Here is a 24,095-nt window from a genome sequence, read left to right on the forward strand (position 1 = left end):
GTCGTTAGGGTTTGGCAGGGGTACAGTCCAGTTGGTGGAGGTAATACCTTAAAATTGGCTGCCAACCGCCATAAAAAAATGTTTTTTTTAAATCCACAGAAGAAGAATAAGTAGCGGTTGTGGGAGTGACGCACATTTGAGTGACATCGAATTGGACCAATCTTTGGAAGGCTGGCTTTCCGGAAAATGTCGGCGCACCCGAGTGAGGTTCCTGTGTGCGGTTTAGAGGGATAACCTTGCAAATTCATACCGTCCAGTTGCACCAGTTGGTAAGTGATTGTGTCGCATTGAGCTACAGACTGTTGGCATTGTTTTCGTATAAACTTTTAATCGTCGCCTGCACGAATCAAGATAAATTGGCTAGCCTAATGCTAACAAATCATATTCGTTAGCTAGTAAGCTAACTATACCAGCAAGATACACATGTGTGGTTATTTTGCAGGTCTCTCTCCTCAGATCTGCGGGTCTACCGGGACGCTGCCGTGAGCATGGAGGAGAGGCGCTTCGCTGAAGTCCCCAGAGAGTCTGTCAAACTCATGGCTGAGAGTGCGGGAGTGGAACTCAGCGACGATGTGGCTGCATTGTTGGCTGAAGATGTCTGCTACCGGCTTAGGGAAGCCACACAGGTAAACAATAAAACCGGTGCCAAATCGATGTTGATTTTTAGATGTCGTGAGGGTCAGGAGTTTTCCCTCACCATTTGTTCTGACCAGGACGAACTCTGAGCCCGATTCATAGGTAAAGTATGTAAAGTTGGCTATTTGTAGATATTTGTTTGTCTGATGTGACTTTGACCAACACAGAGCAGCTCTCAGTTCATGAGACATGCCAAGAGGAGGAAGCTGACAGTAGAGGACTTCAACAGAGCACTGCGCTGGAGCAATGTGGAGGTGAGAGAGTGCCTACTGTTTTATTGAATGTATACATGCAATTAGTGTACTAATCATTAGGGACACCTTCATACTATTGAGTTGCACCCCCTTTTTCTCTCAGAACAGTCTCAATTTGTCAGGGTATGGACTCGACAAGGTGTCGAAGGCATTCCACAGGGATGCTGGCCCATGTTGACTCCAATGCTTCCCACAGTTGTGTCAAGTTGGCTGGATGTCCTTTAGGTGGTGGACCATTCTTGATACACACAGGAAACTGTTGATAGTGGAAAAGCCCAGCAATGTTGCAGTTCTTGACACAATCAAACCCGGTGCGCCTGGTACCTACTACCAAAGGCACTTCAATCTTGTTTTGCCCACCCTCTGAATGGCACACATACACAGTCCATGTGGCAGTTGTCTCAAAGCTTAAAAAACATAATTGAACCTGTCTCCACCCCTTAATCGACACTGATTGAAGTTGATATAACAAGTGGTGTCAATAAGGGGTCATAGTGTTCAGCTAGTCAGCCTGTCATTGAAAGAACAGGTTTCCCTAATGTTTTACACTCAGTGTATACATTGTGTGAGCCTGTTTCAACTGAATCCTGCTTGCTGGGTGATGTCTGTCTTTATTATTTTTACTCTAACTGAACTCCTATCTGTACTGTCTTCTCTTTTTGCCAGGCCATAGCTGGCTACGGTGCGCAAGATGCCCTACCTTTCCGACCGATCAAGGAGGGCGAGCTATTCTTTGTGGATGACCGTGATGTCAACCTGGTTGAACTTGCCCTGGCCACCAACATACCCAAGGGCTGTGCCGAGACCATGGTGCGAGGTATGACCGCCGATGCTCGTTATAGAAATGCGTCTCACTGACTTACTAGATACTAACCCGCCACCTGCACATCAATAGTCAAATCGATACTCATTCTACTTGTAAGAGATTTAGTAGAATTTATGGTGACTATGATTTGTTCTCCTACTAGTGAATGTGTCTTATCTGGATGGGAAAGGCAACCTGGAGCCTCAAGGTACAGGTAAGGGCTCAGAGTAAATTTGAACGTTGGGTGATATTTACTCCCATGGCTTTTGCAGAGTGGTTGATCCCTCCTTTTACTCTCCTTCAAAGTTCCCAGTGCTGTACAAACTCTCTCTGAGGATCTGCTCAAGTACTACCAGCAGATCACCCGGGCCATACTAGGAGAGGACCCACACCTTATGAAGGTACAGTTTTGTCCTGGCGTCGACATGTGATAGAACACATTCGATTGGAGAAACTGTTGAAATCGCTCAAACATTTTAATCCATGGTGGATTAACTATTTCCTCATCAGGTGGCTTTGCTGGATCTCCAGTCCAACTCCAAGATTGCTGCCCTCCTGCCATATTTTGTATATGTCATCAGTGGGGTATGTTATACTTATTTGAAACACAAAATCTAACGTCATGGATGCATTCAAATCTCCAGTCGTTTAGTGCCTATAGGGCAATGGGTTTTTCCTGACCAGCAGAAACTCTAGAAAACCCTAATCATACAGTAGCCTATAACTATGCCCTGGATTTGATCCTCGTCAGGAAAAAGTCCTGACGGCTGGGGATGCCGTCTGGGCCTGACTGATCTTTACTAAATGTAGCTAGCGCTGTACTTCATATCTACCCCTCTCTCCACTCTGCCCACCAGGTGAAGTCTGTGAGCCACGACCTGGAGCAGCTGAACCGTCTGCTGCACATGGTGAAGAGTCTGGTGCAGAACCCCTACCTGTACCTTGGCTCCTACGTGCGTAGCCTGGTGTCCAGCGTCATGTACTGCATCCTGGAGCCGCTGGCCGCCTCCATCAACCCCCTCAACGACCACTGGACCTTAAGGGACTACGCAGCACTTCTGCTCAGCCACATCTTCTGGTATGACTGACCACTCATAAAGATGCACTATATATACAGTACAGATATGTACAGTAGAATGACTAGACTGTCGACAAAGCCCCTCAGACCATGGCAGTTTGACTGATACACTTATTGGTTTATGAGGGGAAAAAAACAAAGACCTGCACACTGTAAGGCTCCTAATACCACCTTTAAATAATGTTTTGGTCAAAAGTGGACCATCTTAGTCTCTGTGACACTGTCAACAACAGAATCACAGCCATCTTGACGTAATTCTCTCCAAAACACGTGTCTTTGTCAGGACCCATGGAGACCTGGTCAGTGGTCTGTACCATCAGATTCTGCTGTCTCTGCAGAAGGTTCTGTCAGACCCGGTCCGCCCGCTGTGTTCTCACTATGGAGCTGTCGTGGGGCTACACGCACTCGGCTGGAAGGTAACTACGTTTCCTCTATCTTGATCGTCTTTGAGTGAGAGTGTTTTCTTTCGTTTCTGTTGGTTCATTTTTAGGATCTTTGCTGATCACTGTCTGTCTGTGTGTTTTTTGTAGGCTGTTGAGCGGGTGTTATATCCACACCTGCCAGCCTACTGGGCTAACCTGCAAGCTGTCCTGGATGATTACTCTGTCTCCAACGCCCAGGTGAAAGCAGACGGACACAAGGTCTACGGAGCCATCCTGGTAAGTGCAGCAGACCAGTCACTGAGTCTGTAATGTGGTAGGTTTTCTGTGACGCGTACTAGAGAACGACCGTTAATCGGCCAGGCCGATATATCGGGCCGATATTTGACTTTTCTAGTCTTTCGGCCCTTCACTATTGGCTTTGTCGACAATCCCTCTACATAGTAAAGCTGCTGCTATGCCAGCCGCCCCTCACTGCTTGAGCCACGAGCACTGCCCAATGCTGAGGCTTGTCTAGCTGGGAAAATCAGCAGCAGCAAGATGGCTCATTCACCAACAGAAAGGTGTAGTATTGGTGAATTGACACAGTGACTCCTGTTGCTAATATTCATTTAGTTAAATAACTTATAATAAGGCCAATGTCTACGTGTCTGGACATGCATGCAAGCAAGCTAAGCAGATAGCAAAAGTTACTATAACCAACCCTTTAATTTGTGGTGTTAGCTAGGTGGCTATATGAGACTTGACATTGTTGTCATTCAGCAGATGCTACATACTTCAAATCAAATGTTATTTGTCACATACACATGGTTAGCAGATGTTAATGCGAGTGTAGCGAAATGCTTGTGCTTCTAGTTCCGACAATGCAGTAATAACCAACAAGTAATCTAACTAACAATTCCAAAACTACTGTCTTATACACACAAGTGTAAGGGGATAAAGAATATGTACATAAAGATATATGAATGAGTGATGGTACAGAGCGGCATAGGCAAGATGCAGTAGATGGTATCGAGTACAGTATATACATATGAGATGAGTATGTAAATAAAGTGGCTAGTGATACATGTATTACATAAAGATGATATAGAGTACAGTATATACGTATACATATGAGATGAATAATGTAGGGTATGTAAACATTATATTAGGTAGCATTGTTTAAAGTGGCTAGTGATATATTTTACATAATTTCCCATCAATTCCCATTATTAAAGTGGCTGGAGTTGAGTCAGTGTGTTGGCAGCAGCCACTCAATGTTAGTGGTGGCTGTTTAACAGTCTGATGGCCTTGAGATAGAAGCTGTTTTTCAGTCTCTCGGTCCCAGCTTTGATGCACCTGTACTGACCTCACCTTCTGGATGATAGCGGGGTGAACAGGCAGTGGCTCGGGTGGTTGTTGTCCTTGATGATCTTTATGGCCTTCCTGTAACATCGGGTGGTGTAGGTGTCCTGGAGGGCAGGTAGTTTGTCCCCGGTGATGCGTTGTGCAGACCTCACTACCCTCTGGAGAGCCTTACGGTTGTGAGCGGAGCAGTTGCCGTACCAGGCGGTGATACAGCCCGCCAGGATGCTCTCGATTGTGCATCTGTAGAAGTTAGTGAGTGCTTTTGGTGACAAGCTGAATTTCTTCAGCCTCCTGAGGTTGAAGAGGCGCTGCTGCGCCTTCTTCACAATGCTGTCTGTGTGGGTGGACCAATTCAGTTTGTCTGTGATGTGTATGCCGAGGAACTTAAAACTTGCTACCCTCTCCACTACTGTTCCATCGATGTGGATAGGGGGGTGTTCCCTCTGCTGTTTCCTGAAGTCCACAATCATCTCCTTAGTTTTGTTGACGTTGAGTGTGAGGTTATTTTCCTGACACCACACTCCGAGGGCCCTCACCTCCTCCCTGTAGGCCGTCTCGTCGTTGTTGGTAATCAAGCCTACCACTGTTGTGTCGTCCGCAAATTTGATGTTTGAGTTGGAGGCGTGCGTGGCCACGCAGTCGTGGGTGAACAGGGAGTACAGGAGAGGGCTCAGAACGCACCCTTGTGGGGCCCCAGTGTTGAGGATCAGCGGGGTGGAGATGTTGTTGCCTACCCTCACCACCTGGGGGCGGCCCGTCAGGAAGTCCAGTACCCAGTTGCACAGGGCGGGGTCGAGACCCAGGGTCTCGAGCTTGATGACGAGCTTGGAGGGTACTATGGTGTTAAATGCCGAGCTGTAGTCGATGAACAGCATTCTCACATAGGTATTCCTCTTGTCCAGATGGGTTAGGGCAGTGTGCAGTGTGGTTGAGATTGCATCGTCTGTGGACCTATTTGGGCGGTAAGCAAATTGGAGTGGGTCTAGGGTGTCAGGTAGGGTGGAGGTGATATGGTCCTTGACTAGTCTCTCAAAGCACTTCATGATGACGGAAGTGAATGCTACAGAGCGGTAGTCGTTTAGCTCAGTTACCTCAGCTTTCTTGGGAACAGGAACAATGGTGGCCCTCTTGAAGCATGTGGGAACAGCAGACTGGGATAGGGATTGATTGAATATGTCCGTATACACACCAGCCAGCTGGTCTGCGCATGCTCTGAAGGCGCGGCTGGGGATGCCGTCTGGGCCTGCAGCCTTGCGAGGGTTGTCGTGGAAATTTCCTTAATTACCAACTGATGAGAGAGCAAATCACACGAGTCAGAGTTATGCTTAATCTTCACCTTTAATAATAATTAAGCTTTTGCAATAGCATTTTGACTTTCAACAGTTCAGTATCTCTAATGAAAAGTTGATAGTGCCTTACACAATGGCAAATGGGATCCTTTATAGCAAAGATCCACCCCTTCTAGACGACATGACAAAACACAGGTCTTAGAACTTACACAAAGAAAAAACCTTACTTCAGAGAGAATATCCCCTAGTCAGACAGAGTGGGCTATAAATTATCGTTCAGTTTGGTCTCCTAAACAAAGCTCTTATCTCGTCTTTGGTACAAAATGGTATCAAGACATTACCCCCACCCTATGATATATATCAAATTGTCATTTAGATAGAACCAATTCTAAATACAACCAATCAGAGGACAAACTCACGGAGAGGAGAGTGACCCTATAGGTCAACAAAGAGGGAGCATAGAATGATTCCAGACACTGTCACCCTACTTTCCCCGATGAGACAATTAGGGAGTCACTGCCACACCGAAAAGATATGTTTACACATGATGACCCCTTGACCTCTCCCCTCTCCGTGGCCCATTCAACTTAGTCCTGACATAGAACAGATAACTGCCAATGGCCACCACTATAGTACAACAAAATACATTCTTATGAGAAATAACTCATAAGAATATCATGAAAATAAAACATCTTATCTATGTTACCCAACTAATTCTGATCATTCCACAACAGGGTTAACATGTTTAAATGTTTTACTCACCTCGGCTGTAGTGAAGGAGAGGCCGCATGTTGTGGTTGCAGGCTGTGTCAGTGGCACTGTATTGTCCTCAAAGCGGGCAAAAAAGTTATTTAGTCTGCCTGGTAGCAAGACATCCTGGTCCATGACGGGGCTGGTTTTCATTTTGTAATCCGTGATTGGCTGTAGACCCTGCCACATACCTCTTGTGTCTGAGCCGTTGAATTGAGATTCTACTTTGTCTCTATGCTGACGCCTAGCTTGTTTGATTGCCTTGCGGAGGGAATAGCTACACTGTTTGTATTCGGTCATATTTCCGGTCACCTTGCCCTGATTAAAAGCAGTGGTTCGCGCTTTCAGTTTCACGCGAATGCTGCCAACAATCCACGGTTTCTGGTTTGGGAATGTTTTAATCGTTGCTATGGGAACGACATCTTCAACGCAAGTTCTAATGAACTCGCTCACCGAATCAGCGTATTCGTCAATGTTGTTGTCTGACGCAATACGAAACATATCCCAGTCCACGTGATGGAAGCAGTCTTGGAGTGTGGAATCAGATTGGTCGGACCAGCGTTGAACAGACCTCAGCGTGGGAGCTTCTTGTTTTAGCTTCTGTCGGTAGGCAGGGAGCAACAAAATGGAGTCGTGGTCAGCTTTTCCGAAAGGAGGGCGGGGCAGGGCCTTATATGCATCGCGGATGTTAGAATAGCAGTGATCCAAGGTTTTGCCAGCCCTGGTTGCGCAATCGATATGCTGATACAATTTAGGGAGTCTTGTTTTCAGATTAGCCTTGTTAAAATCCCCAGCTACAATGAATGCAGCCTCAGGATGTATGGATTCCAGTTTGCAAAGAGTCAAATAAAATTTGTTCAGAGCCATCGATGTGTCTGCTTGGGGGGGAATATATACGGCTGTGATTATAATCGAAGAGAATTCCCTTGGTAGATAATGCGGTCGACATTTGATTGTGAGGAATTCTAAATCAGGTGAACAGAAGGACTTGAGTTCCTGTATGCTTTTGTGACCACACCACATCTCGTTAGCCATAAGGCATACGCCCCCGCCCCTCTTCTTACCAGAAAGATGTTTGTTTCTGTCGGCGCGATGCGTGGAGAAACCAGCTGGCTGCACCGACTCCGATAGTGTCTCTCCAGTGAGCCATGTTTCCGTGAAGCAAAGAACGTTACAGTCCCTGATGTCCCTCTGGAATGCTACCCTTGCTCGGATTTCATCAACCTTGTTGTCAAGAGACTGGACATTGGCGAGAAGTATACTGGGGAGTGGTGCACGATGAGCCCGTCTCCGGAGTCTGACCAGAAGACGGCTACGTTTCCCTCTTTTACGAAGTCGTTTTTTTGGGTCGCCGGCTGGGATCCATTCCGTTGTCCTGGGTGGAAGGCAGAACACCGGATCCCCTTCGCAAAAGTCATATTCTTGGTCGTACTGATGGTGAGTTGACGCTGCTCTTATATTCAGTAGTTCTTCTCGACTGTATGTAATGAAACCTAAGATGAGCTGGGGTACTAATGTAAGAAATAACATGTAAAAAAACAAAACGGCATAGTTTCCTAGGAACGCGAAGCGAGGTGGCCATCTCTGTCGGCGCCGGAAGTAACTTGAACCCACAACCCTGGCATTGCAAGCGCCGGGCTCTACCTACTGAGCTACATGGGACTACTATGCTGGCTAGATGTACATGGTACGAAGATATCAGATAGGAGATAATAGCCAACGTCAGCTGGTTCTCATTTTGAAAATGCACCATTTTTGGCAGCGAGCCCTCTGACTTGCGTTGTAACGTTAGCTATTTACTGGTGTGCTGATCTGACCAGCAGCTATCGGATCTGTAAATTGACAGTTGATGGTCGGATTAGATTGTTATCACAATCGGGAAAGAAGGAAGTGTCTTAAAATGCCCAAATGAAGGTTGTCAATAGGTTTAGCTGCCTATGAATCTTCCTCCTTGTTTATGGAACAAGAACGCTTGCATTGAAAATATGTTATTTTATATTCTCAAACTAACAGCAGTGCCTATGTCCTTTCATATAGACATGACACTCTTTTGAGTGATGCTTTTTGTCAAATGTTGTTGATCAGTAGGCTAATATGAGTCCAAAATGGAAGGCTAACAGATTGTTTGTCATCTGTAGCACCGTAACACTCCACCGATCAGCCAAAACAAGCTCAATAACTCAATGCATGCACACGCTCCTATTGAATATGCGTTCACCTGTATTGTAGGCCTATGCCATCTCCATTAACCCAGTTGATCAAGAGATTTACCATTCAAATAAAATGATTGAAATTGTTATGTAATTAGATTGGTAAAAATAACGTCAAATGTATGGTTTGATTTAAAAATGTATGCATTAATGCATACACTGCTGTCTCTGGGAAATGTTGTCATTAAAATGTTATAATGTAATGATATTGAATATCGGCCTAAAATGTTGGCCTCCTTGAGGCCCAAAAAATCCATATCTGCCGTTCTCTAATGCAATCAAAGCTTTCCAAAGTAATACAAGAGATTCCCAGTAATGTATTGTCACGAATTGCATTTGTTGCGCCTTTCACCCGATCTCAAAGCGCTTTACATTTTTTATGTTGGTAACACACCCTATCAACCTCCACTGTGCCCACTAAGTACCAATCTCCCCTCTGTCCTGCAGGTGGCGGTGGAGCGCCTGCTGAAGATGAAAGCCCTGTCTCTGTCCCAGCCAGCGGAGGGGAGCAGCAGCGCCCAGCCGGGCTCTGGTGGCGTGATGGGTTTCAGGGTGAGTTCCCCCGGGCTCAGCCCCCCTCCAGAGCCCCTCTCCGAGGCCGCCCTGGGCATCGCCAGCCACCTGCAGGGACCTGGGGGGGTTGGCACCCCCTGGGATGACTGGACCCCCGTCCCCCTGCCCGCCATGTACTGTGAGCTCTACTCCTTCTTCGGCGACAGCCTGGCGGTACGCTTCAGCACAGGTCCCAGCTTGGGAGGTTGCCCCCCGTCAGCCCCCTCCCAGCCCCCTGATACGAGGAAGGAGCCCCCTGGTCCCGCTGCTAACCTAGACACCACGCGCAAGATGCCTCAGCTCACTGCTAACCTCAACATCAGCCCCCGGCAAGATGGGAGCCCTCGCACTGAGCCCGCCCCACCTAGTCTAGCTGCCACTGCTCCAGGAAGGTAATGTAGCATCTGTATAACTAGTTATATTATAGGAGGGTGTGAGAGGCACAGCTCTCACTCATAAAGTAAAAAATATCCTTTATTTATTTAGATTGCATACATTAACAGTACAATTTACAATACACTTCTGTGCAAATAAATGATGATTTCTATTGCATCTTACACATTGTCCACATTGCTTAGTAGTGAAAAAATGCCAATTTTAAGAAGTGATAATGAGTTATGTGATCAGAGCGGGTGTCTCGCAGACCATAAGACAGCCTGTTTTAATCACAATATAGAGAAACCAGAGAAAGAGAGACAACCAGACAGCTGGTCCAGACAGAAAGCTGGTGTCTAACACAAAAAAATAAGTTCTTATGTTATACTGAAGAATATATACAGGTAACAACCAAAATAAAGGGAACTCCAAAATAGTGTCTTAATCGGGTGGTCAGAAAATCTTTGGCGTTGACAGAAATAATGGACAACTGGGTGTTTTTTATACATGACTCACCCTAAGCATGATGGGATGCTGTTTGCTTAATTAAATCAGGAACCACACCTGTGTGGAAGTACCTACTCCAGTGTTTCCTTTATTTTGGCAGTTACATGTACCTTTTTGAAGGCTGAAATTATTTATCTTCTATATCTAACATGTTCCTTTTACATCACTCTTTCCTTCTCTCAGGTCCCTGGCTCGCTCTTCCTCCTCATCCTCCATCCAGCGCAGAAACTCCTCCTCCCGGCCGGGACAGCGCTCAGCGGGTCCATCCCGCGACGTGTTCACCAAGGCCCGTTTCCCCCCTCCTCAGACCGGACCCCCCACATTCTCCTTCCTCATCGGGGGACGTCAGATGGGCCGGCGTTGCCAGGGTCGCCGCTTCCAGACCAGCTTCAGCTCTCCCCCACCCCTGTCCACCGTACCGCCCCGTGCCTACGCCCACAAGCTGCCCGTCATCGGGAGGGTTGGCAAACCGGTGCGCCGATGGACCTGCTCCCACTACTCCCTGCACCTGCCCCTCTGAGAGAGAGAAAAGTGAGACTATGGTTGGGGGTCAAGGCCTTGGAACAAGGCTGAGGCTACCTCACTGCTCAGTAGTGCAGGTGGAGTTCCCTATATCCTCCCTCCCTATTCGGCCTATGACATAAGAGGTAGACTAGGACTAGAGGATAGGCACATTAGGTGGGAGGGACCCTACTGGAGTCGCATAAGACACTGACTCATGTACACATTGTTCTAGAGCTCTGATTTTCCAACCTGAAAATCACTGACGTCATGATTTGACCTCATTTGTTCTTGAGTTCCCAGTTGTCTTGAATGCACCATAAGGACGCTACTAGTTTGACAACTTCAGACTAACGGGCCTGGGGTGTGTTGAATAGAAGGGATCCATGGATATGGAAGGAGTATTCGCACCGAGCTGAGAGCTTGACACCGTCTTAAAACATGGACAATGTATTTTCTACCATGTACCTGAGTAATTTTACCAACCTGTACATGTATATGGACGAAAGCCAATATCCTAAAATAAATATTCTTACAATATTACATATTTTCCACATTTGTTATTTACAGTGAAATTCAAACTTGATATGTTTTTGACAGTTTTTTCCTATTTTAATTTGAGTTAATTCATTTCCTGAATTGACATTCTATGGAGTTCTCAATGAGTGGAATGGTGTTTGAATTGTGTTTTAAATATTTAAAACAAGTGGCTCACCTGCGTCTGAGTGTTTGGTTACCTCCACTAGCGATACACAGCAAGGTCAGTCCGACAAACAACCATGATCTGTTGGGTCGACTCGTCCCAGAGGTTCTGTCGGAAGCATGCCTTCTGGTTCCTGCTCCTCAGCTACGTCCTCTTCACACTCTTTGGGGGTCTGGTGCTCATGGCTATTGAGCAGCCCCAGGAAAACAAGCTCAAAGCACAGGTCCTTGAACTCCGAGAGAACTTTCTGAGGGACAACTACTGCGCACCGGAGAGCAGGCTGGATACAATTATCGTGAAAGCGTCCTTTTCTGCTAATCGAAACATTGCTGTCTTAGATGCACACAGAGATGATTGGAGCTGGGATTTTATCTCGTCCATGTTCTTTGTGATCAATGTTTTGACTGTCCGTGGTAAGAAGAACAAATAAATAAAGCTAGTTGATTCCACAGTTAAAATTTTACATAATTTCAATCTATGATTTATTGTAGGGCCAAATAATCACATATTGAACCACTTGAATAGTTCTCTCATGTGCAATGTAGTTTATTGAGGAGAGTGTAGGCTACATCCTGTTGCCGCAGGCCAAAGTCAGATGCAAAAATTCAAAGATGGCTTTAGGGTCTATGTAGATGTGTGCACACGTCTCACAACTACCCTAGTAAAACATGCTTTAGGTTACTTGTTTCACGTGGAAGTCAAAATCCCTGTAAATCCACTTTTTATGCCAACTGTTTTTTCCCCAGGTTATGGTAACTCCAGTCTCCTTTCTGATGACGGAAAACTTTTCTGCATCTTCTACTGCCTGCTGGGAATCCCCCTCACCCTTTATGTCCTCTCCTGCCTGTCTGACCTCATGCTGCCCATCCTTACCCATGGCCCTGTGCGCCACCTCCAGACCTACTGGGGCCTGCCCTACGGCCGGGCAGTGCTGCTCCATGCCAGCCTCTTCTCTCTGGTCCTGGTGATACTCTTGTTCCTGCTGCCCGCTACCAGCCTCTGCTACCTGAAGCCAGAGTGGAGCTTCCTGGACACCCTGTTCTTCTGCGTGGTCACCCTCAGCACCATCGGCCAGGGGGACTACCTACTGGGGAAAAGGCACAACAAGGCGACCAAGGAGTGCATGGAATTCCTCACCTCCTGTGAGAGTAGCCATAGCATTTTTTGCAGTTGATTTCAGAATTGGCAGTAATCAAGATGGAAATGGAATTGACCCTAATCCTGCCTGGTCCTCCACACAGGCTTCTGCTTCCCCTCTTGTCCTCACAGCTTTGTGATAATCGGATGTATCCGTCTCATATGTCTGCCGTTTTTTTTTCTCTCCACAGGTTATTTAATGGCTGGCATCGTGGCGATTCTGACTTTCCAGGAGACTGCCACGGAGGTGCCACAGGTCCAAGCAGTGTTCCGGCTGTTCTGTGGACCCCAGGACAGAGAAGTGAAGGGAACAGACGGGGATGAGATGGTGCTCAGTGAAGAGGAGCTCCAGTACACTCTCCCTGACTCAATCGCCCCCTGTCCTCTGGAACCGCCTGCACCCCTGTCTCCTGATCAGCCGAATCCCCATGATCCTGACCCCCAACCTATCCTGTGGTAGCCAGAACACTGTTCCTAACTCCCACCGTTAGCATTCAAAGACGTTGAAATAGATGGGTGAGTGATTTGACTATGTTGCTAAAATTCTTCGTCTTGGGGCCTAATACATGAATGTATTTGTTTTGTATAAGAACTGTAAAAGTTATTTGAATTTGACCTCTAGTCTACATGTTAGCTGCTTAAAGGGATACTTTGGGATTTTGGCAATTTATCTACTTCCCTCGAGTCCGACGAGCTCGTGGACACCAGTTTGAAGAAAGTTGCTGGCTAGCACAATTGCTAGTTACTAGTGCTAGCACAATGACTGGAAGTCTATTGGTATCTGCTAGCATGGCTTCCAGCCATTGCACTAATGCGAGTTAGCATTGGCTTGCGAAACTACTTCTAACTTCCTCCATACTGGACAGAGACATAAAAATTGTGTCCACGAGTTCATCTGACTCTGGGGAAGTAGATAAAGGGCTAATTGCCAAAATCCCGAAGTATCCCTTTGAGGTCATTGTTGATTTGTACATACAATAATATATTCATATTGCGTAGATGGTATTGATTTTAGACTTCCTATAATAATGTAAATCAGGTGATGAGGCATTTCATTTTTTAAATTGTAAACCCCTGATAGAAGGGTTGAGTTTGTGTATTCTGGTTATTTGAATTGTACAATACAGTTTAGTGTATTTTTTTGCGAAGATGAAAAGTGATTGTAATATCTGAGAAGCCAGACAGTCTTATTAAGTACTAATAATAGACATCTGCATCTGCAGGGCCAGATGTTCTATCTTTTGTCATACAGACCCATTTAGGGAAGGCGTCTTGAGAAACAAAGCGTTCCCATTTCTCCCACTCCATACCATGGCTTAAAATGAAAATCATTTTATGACTTATTCCAAAAACAATTGTTAGTATCGAAGTCCTACACTTTCCTATTACAAGTGTTCGTCAACTAAATTACTTGCCACACAGTCAGTCCCTGATGAATGTAATGGCTTAAGATTGTCATGATCATGAATGCACTAAACAGGTGAGGTAATTTTTTTTCCTGTGTCGTTTTTACCCACTCTTATACTGGGCATGCTCTGTACATGTTTTTTTTTTTGGGTTGCACCTTTCACTGAATAAAATCGTAAATGTACCATATCTTGTGAGTGGAGCTCTCTGATGATCCTTTGCCATTGACAGCAGCCCAGTTAGTGTCAGCCCTGCCCTGCTACGACTCTGTATGAAATAGAGGGGTAGAGGGGGCCCACGGAACACGATTCAGAGCCTGTGCCTTGTACTGGCAGCCCTGGCACCCTACCAGGCAGCCTCTCAGGCATCCTCTATAAACATATCCACGGTAGTGCTTATTGGGTCATTTAGAGGACCATGAATTGAGGTGGAGGGTGGTGTCTTCCTGGTTGTTGTTGTGCCCCAAATAATCCTATATCCAATCTCTCTGTTGCTAAGATTTGTAGCAACTGGCCATGTTTGAGCGCATCAATTCTGCTTAGTAGCTGACGACCAACTGAGCAGACTGACTGATCTACAAATCATAATTAGTAGTTATTGAGGGATGGGAGGTGATTGGTAGATCAGCCAGTCAGACTGATCAGAGTTGATGCTCTCAAACACAGCTACTCTTTTTCATGGATTAACCGTCCCGTCATGGGCCGCCCTTTGCTGCCTGAGTCACAGGTTTGCAATCCCAGTTGTCCCCATTTAGGTTGTGAGATGAACAGGCTGAGGCTGGTATGCACTGGTCAGAAGAACTACGGTGGAGGGATCCCCCCCCCCCAAACGCACACCCCTGATTGGGTCGCTCTTATGTATGAGCACTGTGCAACTGTGGGTCACGTAGGACCCCCAGGACACGGTGGACAAACTGTCACTCCCTCTGACACATAAAGTTGAAGTCGGAAGTTTGCATACACCTTAGCCAAATACATTTAAACTCAGTTTTTCACAATTCCTGACATTTAATCCTAACAAATATTCCCTGTTTTAGGTCAGTTAAGATCACCACTTTATTTTAAGAATGTGAAATGTCAGAATAATAGTAGAGTGATTTTATTTAAGCTTTTATTTCTTTCATCACATTCCCAGTGGGTCAGAAGTTTTACATACACTCAATTAGTATTTGGTAGCATTGCGTTTAAATTGTTTAACTTGTGTAAAACGTTTAGGGTAGCCTTCCACAAGCTTCCCACAAGTTCGGTGAATTTTGGCCCATTCTTACTGACAGAGCTGGAGTCAGGTTTGTCGGCCCCCTTGCTCGCACACACTTTTTCAGTTCTGCCCACAAATGTTCTATAGGATTGAGGTCAGGGCTTTGTGATGGCCACTCCAATACCTTGACTTTGTTGTGCTTAAGCCATTTTGTCACAACTTTGTAAGTATGCTTGGGGTCATTGTCCATTTGGAAGACCCATTTACGACCAAGCTTAAACTTCCTGACTGATGTCTTGAGATGTTGCTTCAATACATCCACCTAATTGTCCATCCTCATGATGCCATCTATTTTGTGAAGTGCACCAGTCCCTCCTGCAGCAAAGAACCCCCACAACATGATGCTGCCACCTCCGTGCTCCGTGGTTGGGATGGTGTTCTTCGGCTTGCAAGCCTCACCCTTTTGGGGAGCCATGACATAAAACAGCTTGGAAAATTCCAGAAAATTAAGGCACAGTCAAATTCGTGTTTGTAAACTTCTGACCCACTGGAATTGTGATACAGTGAAATAATCTGTAAACAATTGTTGGGAAAATTACTTGTGTCATGCACAAAGTAGATGTCCTAACCGACTTGCCAAAACCATAGTTTGTTAACAAGAAATTTGTGGAGTAGTTGAAAAACTAGTTTTAATGACTCCAACATAAGTGTATGTAAACTTCCGACTTCAACTGTACATGCACACACACGTACATGCACACACACGTACACAGAGACGGGGGATTCCCAACCAGGTGGTGACATTATCTAACTCCTAGCCTCATGGGACACAGACTGGTGTCTTGCGATTGCTGTTGCATATAATGTAGCTATTGACACAGCATATGTCATAGTGCACTCTCAAAGACCACAGGTAGGTAGTTTAGTGCTATATTTAGAGGGGAATACGGTGATCTGACTGTGCAAAATCTGATCTGGTGCCAGGAATATATAGCTGCTCTTTTAATCCAAGAACACTTGATTGTATATATTGCAAAAGCCCTATATGAACCCTTATATCCTATAGGCCTCAATTAGTGTTACGATATTCAGTGACCTTGTTAAAATTTTTCCAGTGAGTCTCTGGGTTCTCGCTGTCACCATCCCCTTCATTTTGATGGACAGCCGGCAGGTGTTTGGCCCTGCGTGTCTATATTTATCAAGGAGGGGACTATGGGACATCGCTCTGCATGCTGCCGTGGCTCTGATCTCTCCATGACTCATATAACCACCATGTTATTTTCCACCCCTAGAAAGAGAGGGACATTATGGCCTCATCCCTTTTCTCAGTCAACTATTTAGTTGCCAACTTTTGGAATTCCTCTCAATTCCAATGTGAACTGCAGTTTCAACTTTGTCACATAGAAAACGTTTGTGACAGGTAATCAACTTGGCCCAGAGTCTAATTAACAGCCATGACGATTGCTCTGACGACCTCTTGTGGCTGAGACTTCCAGCCTATTCATCCTCTACCAATTATGCCAACTAACCCGGACAGCATCCTTATTTTAAAGGGAGCTAGGTCAATCTCGTCAGAGACATGACATGTTGTACCCCATTTTGGCTCTAAATCCTCCATTTGAAGTCAGCTGTCTGCATACAGTTGCCCTGAAGTACCATTTCTCCCAGCACATCCTGTGGACCCAGGTGGCAATGAATGACACAAGTGGGGCCCTGCAGCTGGAAAATAGGATGTGCAGCGACCAATAGGTGGCCCACCCAACAGGAAAAAGATTGTTGTGGAAACATATTACCTCTAAATAACCTGTCTAGATGAGTTAACAAGATTGGAGAACACATTGGGAGGAAACTTAGACCATTCCTCCATACAGAATCTTTCCAGATCCATTCCAATGGGTTTCAGAGACTGAAATGGCCATTGCAAAATGTTGATTTTTGTTGTCAATTAACCATTTCTTTGTGGATTTGAATGTGTGCTTGAGATTATTGTCTTGCTGGAAGATCCACTTCCTGGCCAAGTTTCAGCCTCCTGGTAGAGGCAACCAGGTTTTTGGCTAAAATATTCTGGTACCGGGTAAAGTTCATCATGATACCATTGAACTGAACAAGGGCCCCAGTACCAGTGGAAACAAATAGCCCCATAACATCAAAGATTCACCACCACCATATTTTACGGGTAGGGTATGGTGTTATTTTCTGCATTTTCATCCTTATTTTGACGTCAAACCCACCACTGGTGTATGATGTCAAAGAGCACTATTTTCATGTCATCTGACCACAGCGCAGGTTCCAAATCAAGTGCCAATGCCGTTTAGCAAACTCCTGGCGTTTACATTTGTTGGATGACATGAAAATAGAGCCCTTACACTTTTGTTCTCAGGGCCAGTAATAAACTCCCCAGCTGCCTGTGTCGGTCGGCGTTGCGCCACAACTTATAAATAAACACCCGAGTAAACTGAAAAGTCCCCTGCTATTAGGTACAGTGTACTGTAGCCTTTGGTTTGCTGTATGAAGGGACTAAGCAAGAACATATTGCCCTGACATGTTTCCTGGCCCCCCAAATATCCGGTTCTTACATGCCCCCCCCCCTCCCCCCCAGTAATTTTTTTTAGGCTATTGGTACCTATTGAATACCTCTTACCACACCTCAGCAAAGCCAGGACCATAGTGGGCTTATTACCATGGGGTTACATTGGCATGTCCCCCTCCCCAACCCCCAAACACAGTGCACCCTTGGACTAAAAAAATATATACATTGCTTCCCACACTCATCTCAAACAATGGACTAGCTACAGTTGCAATAACAAGGAGATGCTTTCCTATTTTTCATACTTGTATTATATTTTTAAACCAGTAGAATATTATTTAAATAACATACTGGTCAAATGTTGTTTTTTAAATAAAGTCATAGGCTACAAGTGAAAATACAATACCTCAATTGATGTTTAATAAAAAGTGTTATTGAATGAGAAATTGTTATGTTCATATCAATTTTTTTTTTTTGCTTGGGGTGTCGTCTGTCTCACTGTTCGGATCTGTCGTGGCGTGCGTTTGTTTTGCCTGAATTCTGTGTGTGACATTCGGGACATGTGAACACCAGTCAGACTGTTGAACAGTGAGTGAACATTGACGGTCTTTCTTTCGCAGCAAACGCAAGTGTTGCGGCAACAGACTGGTGTTTCACCAAGCAGTGAGGGCAGAGGGGAACTGTGGAGAGGATTGAAACCAATGTCCCTTGAGAAAATAACATTATAGTCTCCAAACATGACTTCAGTTTGGAAGAGACTTCAGCGTGTCGGCAAGAAAGCCTCGAAATTCCAGTTTGCGGCGACTTTTCAAGAACTGACGGTAGAATGCACGAAGAAATGGTAAGTGAATAAAATTGACATTTTAGTCATTTAGCATACGCTCTTAGTCTTATCTACAGCAAATTACAGGAGCAATTAGGGTAAGTGCCTTGCTCAAGGGCACATCGATAGGTTTTTCACGTAGTCCGATCGAGGATTCGAACCACCGACCTTTCGGTTACTGTCCCAACGCTCTTAACAGCTTGGCTACCTACCGCCCTTTACAGGATTTAGCTTTGATAAAGTTGTCATGTCTGAACCGATAAAACAACCTCGTGGGGTTTGAAACTTTTGTCACCTTGTCCTTCATTTCCTTGTCCCCTGTTTGAGATGTAATTTAATCAGGTCATACTTTCAGGTTCATATTTGGTTTGTGTGCAATGCGCAATGATATGTTTGTTGTCCGTTTCTTACCGCTATTACATTGACTCTCTAATTTTTGTTGATCGTACACGTTTATTGCACAGTGCACAATGCATGAATATACTGTAGCCTACAGCTTTCTTCAACAGTCAATGCACTTCCGCATTTGTCCTCATGCTGTTTTCCCAATCTAATCATCGTCATGCGACAAGCATCCAAATTGACATTGTTGTTTTGAGCGTAAGCAAAACATATTTTGTCCAAATGTGCCTAAGCTTTGACGTGTCACAGGTGTAAATAGATGATGTCATATGTTAGAATATGATAACATCTATTTAGACCTGTTATATGCATGACATCTATTTAGGCCTGTAATATGCATGACATCTATTTAGGCCTGTAATATGCATGACATCTATTTAGGCCTGTATGTATGACATCATCATACAGCACCTGTAGTGAATTGTTTTCCCTGTTCCAATCAGGTGATATTATTCTTAGAACCTATATATGTAATTGTTTTATTTATCCAGGTAAGTTGGAAGAACACATTCTCATTTACAGCAACAACCTGGGGAACAGTTACAAGGCATGAATGAGCCAATTGTAACTGGGGATGATTAGGAATTTAGCCATGACACCAGGGTTAATAGCCCTACAATAAGTGCCATGGGGATCTTTAGTGATCACAGAGAGTCAGGACACCTGTTTAACATCCCATCAGAAAGACAGCAACCTACACAGGGCAATGTCCCCAATCTCTACCCTGGGGTATTGGGATATATATTTTTTAGACCAGAGGAAAGGGTGCCTCCTACTGGCCCTCAAACAGCAGTATCTGGTCTCCCATCCAGGGACCAAGCCTGCTTAGCTTCAGAAGCAAGCCAGCAGTGTGACACTGGGTGGTATGCTGCAGTGCTGAAAGTTCTCTCTCAATGGTCAGGTGTGTGAGTGTGCACATTCTTGTTCCATGCAGTATAGAGTTAATATGGGTGTCCTTTTCCCCAAAGGTCACATTATACAACAGCAGCTGGGCTGTGTTTCTTTTACACTATTCCACTTTGGCTTTCTGTGTCCTCTCTGTTTTAACTGGGCCAGTTGTCCAAATTCAGAGGAGTGTGTTTATTGAACAGTTAACTTAATCTCCATTTATTATTTAAGTAGTTTTACCTTTTTATATAGGCCTATTTTAGACTAGCATGTTGCCTTAGCTCCAGGAGTTCTCATCATTATAGACAATATAGTCTGTGTGTACTGTACAGTACAGTATTTCAGGGGCGCAACTTTCACTGTGGTCAGGGGGACTTGACCCCCCCCCCCCCACACACATTCTGAAATTGTATTTTTGTACCCCCCCAGTTTCATCATTGCTCTGTGATACAAAAAGTGGCAACGGTGTGCTTTAGGACCATGCGGACACCTCAGTGCGGTCGGGTAGGCTGTTTGGCGATTTGAGCCGGCTGGATTTAGGACTGCGCGGACCCCACAGAGCATGCAAACAGAGGCAGCTGTTGTCTGTGTGTGTTATGCTTTTTCTCCGAGTTGTAAAAGCAAGCAGAGCAGAAACTGGCTACTCTTTATTTGACTGTTGTAGCTGGCAAGGTAACTGCTGTTTGGAAGAAGATGAAAAAAAGATTCCCAGTGCTGAGCTAGTAGTGTATCTTTAGCTAATGTTTCATCCCCTCTCGATTGAAGTTCTGTCTGAAGTAAATGAACTAGCTAGCTAACGTTAGCTAGTTAGTATCTACCACAGCCAGTTCAGCTCTAGTCTCGAGCTATCTGTCAGGTAGTAGTATCTAACAGCTGTTGTGTGTATGGAAATGTTTTGTCCTGTTTCAACAGAAGTAAATTAACTTGGCTAGTTTTCGCCAGATGATGTAGCTACCATTAGAGAGAGACAAAATTTGGCTAATGTTAGCGAGCTAGCTCACAAACTTTAGCTATTATTTTTGGCTCAATAGACCTGAATCAAATGATGAAACCAGCAGCCAAATAATTGAAGACCGGTATTATTCTGACGTGCAATGTGAGTTTTTTTTAGAGTCAATATAGCAATGCAATGTTATTTATCTGTCAGTTTCCCGAGGTAATTCCCTACTTTTCACACTGACATGGTATTAACAGCTCTACAGGCTTCGCTGTTATGGTGTACATCACTATGCTCATCATGTCTTAGCAGGATGAGATGGTGACAGGGTCAGACAGCAAGGCCCTCAGGTGAATTTTGCAGTATATTATAACAATCAGTGAATGGATACAAAGTCCCATCTTGAGTTGATGGGTAGACTATAGTCAGGGATCTGAGAATAATGGTAATTTCAATTATTGAACCATTGATTCTATTCTTTGATAATACAATGTATAAATGTACACCAAGGTAATCTTTTGTCGTGCTTCATCTGAGCAGCATCAGATGGTGACAGCAGGGTCAGGCAACCAGGGATGGTCAGTCTGTGACGGCACTGAGGTGAACTTTTGCAAATGCAACTCTTTATTCGCTCTGTGCGGGCAAAAACTGGACAAGCCAGAATCTTCAAAGATTGAAACTATTTAAAGGCAGTCTGACCCCTAAAGTTGATTTCCAAACTGTATTAAGGGTTGATAGCGTCTTTTCCCCGATGACACAAGACTTGCCAAACAAACAGGTAAGGACGACCTGGTAGACAGTATTGTTGATGATGAATGGATACAGATATGTTTGAATACCCCAGCCATGTTCATATAATCTCAGACATAAATTACTGCAGTTTAAGACCATCCATAGAGCATACTATTATGCCAGTGGAACTGAATATCATGCACTCAGACATGTTATTCCTCTGCTGGAGGTGTAAAACACAAAAGGGGACATATTTGAACATGCTATGCTCTTGTGAAGGCTGGCTGAATTCTGGCAAAGTGTATGTTCTTACTGGAGACTGTCATCAGAAGAAACTGTTACCTAGCATTTATAGGTGCTAAGAAATGCATTGCCGTTAAATTGGAATGTTGGTTATCTTCCCACAATGTCACAATGGATAGCAAATTGTTTGATTTTATTTTATTTTATTTAATCAGGTAGGCAAGTTGAGAACAAGTTCTCATTGACAATTGCGACCTGGCCAAGATAAAGCAAAGCAGTGGAGTAAAACAAACATACAGTCAATAATACAGTAGAACCAAGTCTATATACGATGTGAGCAAATGAGGTGAGATAAGGCAAAAAAAGGCCATGGTGGCAAAGTAAATACAATATAGCAAGTAAAACACTGGAATGGTAGATTTGCAGTGGAAGAATATGCAAAGGGCCAGCCAACGAGAATGTACAGGTCGCAATGGTGGGTATTAAGTATATGGGGCTTTGGTGACAAAAGGGATGGCACTGTTATAGACTGTATCCAATTTGTTGAGTAGGGTATTGGAGGCTATTTTGTAAATGACATCGCCGAAGTCGAGGATTGGTAGGATGGTCAGTTTTACAAGTGTATGTTTGTCAAGTTACATATCACTAGATTTGATTTATTACAAGATTATGGGTATACTGTGCAACTTTCATAAGGTCTGGATGCCTTTGTGGAATACTGTACAACAAAAGGAGTCTGTTGTGAAAACATGCCCACATCAGGGGAGATAGCTATTAAGGCAATCCCTAGCTGCTGGGCTGCTCAGTCCTGGCCCTGGGGGTCTTCCATACTGCTGGTTCTCACTCTGGCCTTGGCCTAACACCTGAAACCAATAATACATGTTTTACTAAGGTCCTAAAGCTGAGTGGTGTGTGTTAGGTTGGGGGCTCTGCAGGGCGGTGGACCCCTAGGGGCAGGACGGGGCGATCCAGCTGTATTGTGTCAAGTAAAGAGAGCTCTACAGCCCTATTAGTCCAATGACATGAATTACAGCGCCCTCTGTACTTATTGGGACAGTGAAGCATATTTTATTTTGTCTCTATACTCCCAAAAGTTTGATTTGGAAATCAAAACAATGACTTTGAAGTTAAAGTACAGACTGTCCACTTTAATCTTAGGGTGTTTTCATCCATGTCAGGTGAACCGTTTAGAAATTACTGCACTTTTTGTACATAGTCCCCCACCATTTTAGGGGAGCAAAAGTGTTGGGACAACTTCACTTGTATGCTTATTAAAGTAGTAAAAAGTGAAGTATTTGGTCCAGCATTCATAGCACGCAATGACTCTACACATTTGTTTAGATGCATTTGCTGTTGGTTTTGGTTGTGTTTCCTATTATTTTGTGTCCAATAGAATTGAATGGTAAATGTATTGTGTCATTGTGGTGTCACTTTTATTGTAAATAAGAATAGAATATGTTTCTAAACACTTCTACATTGATGTGGATGCTTCCATAATTACATAGAATACTGAATGAACCGTGAATAATGATGAGTGATGAAAGTTACAGATGCACAAATATCATACCCCAAAGACATGCTAACCTCTCACCATTACAATAACAGGGGAGGTCAGCATGTCTTTGGGGTATGATATTTGTGCATCTGTAACTTTCATCACTCATCATTATTCACAGTTCATTCAGTATTCTATGTAATTATGGAAGCATCCACATCAATGTAGAAGTGTTTAGAAACATATTCTATTCTTATTTAAGATAAAAGTGACACCACAAATTACATTGTGTAGAAATGCCGCAAATGAGCTTTAGATGCCCCCAAAATGTAGAATTTTCAGCAGATACTGTATCTCTTAGTAGAGCCTAACCTTAATCTACTCATGTAATCGTTTGCTCACGTGGAAACAGACTGTCAGGCTGGCGAGGCTGCGTGTTTTACAGCCCCACCGATGGCATGATGCACTCTGCTAATTCAATCAGTGAATCGGATGAAATGCTGCAATGACTGCTCTGCACGGTAGGTGCGCGTACACACTAGAGGTCGACCGATTCTGATTTTTCAATACCGATACCGATTATTGGAGGACCAAAAAAGCCGATTCCGATTAATCAGCCGATTTTTATTTTATTTATTTGTAATAATGACAGTTACAACAATACTGAATGAACACTTATTTTAACTTAATATAATACATCAATAAAATCAATTTAGCCTCAAGTAAATAATGAAACATGTTCAATTTTGTTTAAATAATGCAAAAATAAAGTGTTGGAGAAGAAAGTAAAAGTGCAATATGTGTTATGTAAGAAAGCTAACATTTCAGTTCCTTGCTCAGAACATGAGAACAAATGAAAGCTGGTGGTTCCTTTTATCATGAGTCTTCAATAATCCCAGGTAAGAAGTTTTAGGTTGTAG

At 44.3% G+C, this 24,095-nt stretch overlaps 3 protein-coding genes across 10 annotated transcripts in view; all 3 read left to right on the forward strand.

Annotated features, from left to right (window-relative positions):
• taf6l (TAF6-like RNA polymerase II, p300/CBP-associated factor (PCAF)-associated factor) lies at positions 1-11,227 on the forward strand. Of its 2 annotated transcripts, none has more exons than XM_020504379.2 (12): positions 1-269; positions 443-626; positions 804-890; positions 1,557-1,707; positions 1,859-1,909; positions 2,002-2,096; positions 2,206-2,280; positions 2,553-2,773; positions 3,057-3,189; positions 3,304-3,432; positions 9,197-9,693; positions 10,367-11,227. In XM_020504379.2, the coding sequence occupies exons 2-12, from the start codon at positions 489-491 to the stop codon at positions 10,701-10,703; spliced, it is 1,914 nt and encodes a 637-aa protein (XP_020359968.1). In that variant the 5' UTR covers positions 1-269; positions 443-488; the 3' UTR covers positions 10,704-11,227. The 2 variants fall into 2 exon arrangements, with proteins under 2 accessions (XP_020359968.1, XP_020359969.1); XM_020504380.2 differs by having other exon boundaries at positions 2-269; positions 457-626.
• A 236-nt stretch (positions 11,228-11,463) lies between these two features.
• Positions 11,464-12,984, forward strand: kcnk7 (potassium channel, subfamily K, member 7). Its single transcript, XM_031792242.1, has 3 exons — positions 11,464-11,800; positions 12,134-12,529; positions 12,716-12,984. Exons 1-3 carry the CDS (start codon positions 11,464-11,466, stop codon positions 12,982-12,984), a joined length of 1,002 nt encoding a protein of 333 aa, XP_031648102.1.
• Positions 12,985-18,219: 5,235 nt separating this feature from the next.
• The window catches only part of LOC109906761 (EH domain-binding protein 1-like protein 1), a 63,107-nt gene continuing 57,231 nt past the window's right edge, over positions 18,220-24,095 (forward strand). For 2 of the 7 annotated variants that reach the window (XM_031792183.1, XM_031792184.1), the window contains exon 1: positions 18,240-18,496. In XM_031792183.1, the coding sequence (XP_031648043.1) occupies positions 18,393-18,496 (104 nt within the window). In that variant the 5' untranslated portion in view covers positions 18,240-18,392. Of the gene's footprint in view, positions 18,497-24,095 lie in introns of all 7 variants that reach the window. The other 5 variants (XM_031792185.1, XM_031792187.1, XM_031792188.1 and 2 more) reach the window with 5 other exon arrangements.

This window comes from Oncorhynchus kisutch, linkage group LG16 (assembly GCF_002021735.2).
Source record: "Oncorhynchus kisutch isolate 150728-3 linkage group LG16, Okis_V2, whole genome shotgun sequence".
Lineage (NCBI taxonomy): Eukaryota > Metazoa > Chordata > Actinopteri > Salmoniformes > Salmonidae > Oncorhynchus > Oncorhynchus kisutch.

What these genes read in the sequence shown, in the direction of transcription:
- taf6l (XM_020504379.2), top strand. Translation starts at nt 489, where the DNA reads ATGGAGGAGAGGCGCTTCGCTGAAGTCCCCAGAGAGTCTGTCAAACTC. An exon ending in TGCGCTGGAGCAATGTGGAG is followed by an intron (nt 891 to 1,556) that starts GTGAGAGAGTGC and finishes TCTTTTTGCCAG; the next exon opens with GCCATAGCTGGCTACGGTGC. An exon ending in GCTGCCACTGCTCCAGGAAG is followed by an intron (nt 9,694 to 10,366) that starts GTAATGTAGCAT and finishes TCCTTCTCTCAG; the next exon opens with GTCCCTGGCTCGCTCTTCCT.
- kcnk7 (XM_031792242.1), top strand. Translation starts at nt 11,464, where the DNA reads ATGATCTGTTGGGTCGACTCGTCCCAGAGGTTCTGTCGGAAGCATGCC. An exon ending in CAATGTTTTGACTGTCCGTG is followed by an intron (nt 11,801 to 12,133) that starts GTAAGAAGAACA and finishes TTTTTTCCCCAG; the next exon opens with GTTATGGTAACTCCAGTCTC. An exon ending in CATGGAATTCCTCACCTCCT is followed by an intron (nt 12,530 to 12,715) that starts GTGAGAGTAGCC and finishes TTCTCTCCACAG; the next exon opens with GTTATTTAATGGCTGGCATC.